At 42.6% G+C, this 4850-nt stretch overlaps 1 protein-coding gene across 2 annotated transcripts in view; it reads left to right on the top strand.

Moving 5' to 3' along the window:
- The window catches only part of IRF7 (interferon regulatory factor 7), a 62522-nt gene extending 57672 nt beyond the window's left edge, over positions 1-4850 (top strand). For both annotated transcript variants that reach the window (XM_040328616.1, XM_040328617.1), the window contains one exon: positions 4089-4850. In XM_040328616.1, the coding sequence (XP_040184550.1) occupies positions 4089-4259 (171 nt within the window). In that variant the 3' untranslated portion in view covers positions 4260-4850. The remainder of the gene's footprint in view (positions 1-4088) is intronic.

Below are 4850 nucleotides of genomic sequence, written 5' to 3'. Positions count from 1 at the left end.
ATTTATTTCCATATTGATCACAGATTGGCTGCTTGGCACACAAAAGTCATTTATTCAATATTACCTGCTGTCCTGGCCGGGGGTTCCCTTGTGCTTCTCTCTCTCCTCCTCCTGTCATCAGACAGACCCCGCCCCTGGAGACGATGCAGTGAACAAAAGCCGCACAGAGGAAGGTGGGCGGAGCTTTAGGCTCCGCCTCAGCCCGTCCAATTACATGCAGTCACCGGCCGCTTATGGAGGCCTAAGTCGTAAACCGCTTATGGTGGCGTAAGAATTTCAGCTTGAGCTGCTGCACTCTATAACATCATTTTTCAGCATAGCGGTTAAGCATGTGAAAAAGAGACTAGCGCACCACCTGCTGTTTGTAAATGAAAATAAAAAATATCCACATGCAATAGGTCATATTAACCTGGCAAAAAAAAGGCAGAAAATCACCTCTGCGGTTTTTAGTTTTTGCGCTATAAACAAAAATAGATGAAAATTTTGAAAAAAAATAATATTTTTTACTTTTTGCTATAATAAATATCCCCCAAAAATATATAAAAAAAACGATTTTTTTTCCTCAGTTTAGGCCGATACGCATTCTTCTACATATTTTTCGTAAAAAATAAACGTTTATTGATTGGTTTGCGCAAAAGTAATGGCGTTTACAAAATAGGGGGTATTTTTATGGCATTTTTAATAACATATTTTTTTACTAGTAATGGCGGCGATCAGCGATTTTTTTTCAGTACTGCGACATTATGGCGGACACTTTTGACACATTTTTGGGACCATTGGCATTTTTATAGCGATCAGTGCTATAAAAATGCCACTGGCAGGGAAGGGGTTAACACTAGGGGGCGGGGAAGGGGTTAAGTATGTTCCCTGGGTGTGTTCTAACTGTAGGGGGGGTGGACTCACTAGGGGAAATGACTGATCTCTGTTCATACATTGTATGAACAGAAGATCAGCATTTCTCCCCTGACAGAACCAGGAGCTGTGTGTTTACAAACACAGCTCCCGGTTCTCGCTCTGTAACGAGCAATCGCGGGTGCCCAGCGGTGATCGCGCCCGCCGGGCACGCGCACGTGAGTCAGGGACGAGCGGGGGCGCGCATGCGCCCTTAGTGGCCGCTTTGAGAGCCGACGTATAGCTACGGGCTCTCGCGCAGGGGAGCCGACCTGCCGCTGTATAACTGCGGCGGCTGGTCGGCAAGTAGTTAAACAATACTCATTTGGTACTAAGGGGCCCAAAGTGTGCCAAGAAAATATCCTCCACACTATTACACCACCATCACCAGTCTGAACCATTGATACAAGGCAGGATGGATCCATGCTTTTATGATGTTGATGCCAAATTCTGACCCGACCATCGGAATGTCGCAGCTGAAATTGAGATTCATCAGACCAGGCAACATTTTTTTCCAGTCTTCTATTGCCCAATGTGGTGAGCCTGTGTGAATCGTAGCCTCAGTTTCCTGTTCTTAGCTGACAGGAGTGGCACCCGGTGTGGCCTTCTGCTGTTGTAGCCCATCTGCTTCAAGGTTCAATGTGTTGTGTGTTTAGAGATGGTATTCTGTATACCTTGGGTGTAACAAGTGGTTATTTGAGTTACTGTTGCCTTTCTATCATCTCCAACCAGTCTGACATCAACAAGGCATATTCACCCACACAACTGCCGTTCACTGGGTATTTTCTCTTTTTCGAACCATTCTCTGTAAATCCTAAAGATGGATTTGCGTGAAAATCCCAGTAGGTCAGCAGTTTTTAAAATACTCAGACCAGCCCGTCTGGCACCAGCAACCATGCCACGTTCAAAAATACTTAAATACTTAAGCAGAGTTCCGGCCACAATTTAAATATAAATACCCCTGTAATACACAAGCTTAATGTATTCTAGTAAAGTTAGTCTGTAAACTAAGGTCCGTTTTGTTAGGTTGTTACAGCATTTAGACACTTTATAAAATAGAAATTGACTGGGGCCATCTTAAGTGTGGGCATCATGAAGCCAGACTGTATGACTTCCTGGATTTCAGCCTTGCAGATCTCGCACATGCTCAGTGCTGCACAAGCAGTGTCAGATCAGGTTTCAGCACCTGTACTGTCCAAGTCACATGATTCTTCGGGACTGGGGAGTGCACAGACTCCTGGAAAGTTACACCCACTACATTCCCAGGAGTCTGTGTGGTGTAGGTTAGGAAGCTTAAGCACCTAGGTGCAGGAAGAGGGAAGATTAACTATTCTGCCTAGCAACAACACTTTGAAGGCATTTAAAAAAAAAATTTCGTAAAGGACTAATGACATTTTTTTTAAACTACTGATGTAATGTTATTTTTATGGGTGGAACTCCACTTTAAATCCCCCTTTCCTCCCCATTCTGATGCTCAGTTTGAACGCTAGCAAGTCATCTTCAACATTTCTAGATGCCTAAATGCATTGAGTTGCTGCCTTGTGATTGGCTGATTAGCAATTTGTGTTACCAAGCACTTGAACAGGTGTACCTAATAAAGTGTCTGGTGAATGTATATTCAACAACATTAGAACCTTTAGGCCCCTTTCATCCTGGGGCAGTATGTGCGGTGGCGGTATAACGCCAATATTTTTAGCGGCGGTATTCGGCGGCTAGCGGTGCGGAATTAACCCCTGCTAGTGGCCGAAAAAGGCTCAATACCGCCGGCAATGCGCCTCTGCAGAGGCGCATTGCCGGCAGTATTACCGCCGTGCCCCATTGTTTTCAATGGGAAGGAGCGGTGAAGGAGCGGTATACACGCTGCTCCTCTCACCGCTCCAAAGATGCTGCTTGCAGGAGATTTTTTTTTCTCCCGCCAGCGCATCGCCCCCTCGGGCTTTCACATTGAGAATGCTGGGGCAGGAGTATATTTTAGGTGTTATTTATGCGCTATTTTTAGCGCTAAAACGCCTGAAATACGCCTCAGTTTGAAAGGGGCCTTATAGTCAGCTCATTTGAAAATGACATTTTGGCAACAGGTAATGATGTGCAGCCACCAAATGGTTATTTTTTTTTTATCAGGTTAGAACAAGCAAATCAATAAGATTATTTATGGTTTCTATGGTTTGATGTGCATTATTTTTGTCTTTATTATTTAGTCCAGGGCTCGACAAATCCCGGTCGCCAGGTCGCCATGGCGACTAGAAATAGGGTCCTGGCAACTTGGCTTGTGAGCTGGCGCCATCTGGTGGTGAGCCATTGGTATTACAAGTTATTACCACCAGATGTGTAAGCTGGCGCCATCTGGTGGTGGCCGTTGGTATTACAAGTTAAGCATTACAAGTTAAACAGCAATTCTAATGTAATTTTTCACTATTTTTCACTGCCATCTTCTTCCCTCTAATTAGAACCCCCAAACATTATATATATTTTTTATCCTAACACCCTAGAGAATAAAATGGCGATCATTGCAATACTTTCTGTCACGCCGTATTTGCGCAGCGGTCTTACAAGTGCACTTTTTTGGGGGAAAATTACACTTTTTTTAATTAAAAAATAAGACAACAGTAAAGTTATCCCAATTTTTTTTTATATTATGAAAGATAATGTTACGCGAGTAAATTCATACCCAACATGTCACACTTCAAAATTGCGTCCGCTCGTGGAATGCCGACAAACTTTTACCCTTTAAAATCTTCATAGGCGACGTTTAAAAAAAATCTACAGGTTGCATGTTTTGAGTTACAGAGGAGGTCTAGGGCTAGAATTATTGCTCTCACAATACCAATCGCGGCGATACCTTACATGTGTGGTTTGAACACCGTTTACATATGCGGGCGCTGCTCACGTATGTGTTCGCTTCTGCGCGCAAGCTCGTCGGGACGGGGCGCGTTTTCTGGCTCCTAACTTTTTTAGCTGGCTCCTAGATTCCAAGCAAATTTGTCAAACCCTGATTTAGTCATTTAAGATTTACTAATTTTCACAACTGCTTGCATAGAATTTATTTCACAAAACATTTATTGGGTTTTTAATGTATTAATACAAGGTATAAATAACATTCACATAAAGAAAATAATGCCTGATTGTATAGTGTGCAATACATAAAAGAGGTTTGATCTTCTATTTTGTACTCATCAGTTGTTTTTTCCTTTTCCCAGCTTGTTCCAAGTTTCTGCACCTTCTGCCACCAGAATGCACAGCAGGAAGGCGCTTCTTCACTCCAAAACGAACTGCTTAGCCTACAGATCTCCAATACAAGTTCTTTCAACAGCCATGAAATGCCTTGCTTAATGGACTTTGATCTGAGTTGTTTCCCCGACTTGTTTTAGTTCAGCAAAAACAAAGTTGTCTGGACCCCGAAAAGCAAAGACACCGAGTCAAACAGCTGTCGTGGTTCGCCTTAGGTTGCTGTGTTGCTTTTAAAAACATTCCTGAACTACAGATCCAGTGGTCCTGTAGTATTTTACAACATGAATTTTGAATAGGTAGGTTCCTGTCTTTCATGTTAAAGATTACAGTTTGTGACACATATTTTACGCTTTTGAAATATTCGTGTCTAAATACACTGTAATCAGGTAACTATTGGTGGAAGGCTACGTTATTATTGGGCACTTATTCTGCCAGAATTTGTTGCATTCAGTAGGTTGGCTTCTTCCAAACATTGTGAATTAGTTGGCTAGATCAGTGTTTTCATATCTTGCTACCATTGGGGAGTACCTGATGGACATATGAGTACCTGATGGACATATGAGTACCTGACGGACATATGCGCTGTGACAGCAGCTATTCTAAAGGCTGAGATTGTCTCCAATTATGAGGCTGTGGTTTTAAGCAGTGCGCTAAAGAGGCACGGTATTTTCTATATATTTGAATGAGTAAATTGCTATTCAAGTTATCCTATTGGATTTTCTTGTGAAAAA

This window comes from Rana temporaria, chromosome 11 (assembly GCF_905171775.1).
Source record: "Rana temporaria chromosome 11, aRanTem1.1, whole genome shotgun sequence".
Taxonomy (NCBI): Eukaryota; Metazoa; Chordata; class Amphibia; order Anura; family Ranidae; genus Rana; species Rana temporaria.
The sequence above is the reverse complement of the archived record's forward strand: the minus strand, read 5'-3'. Positions and strand labels throughout refer to the sequence as shown.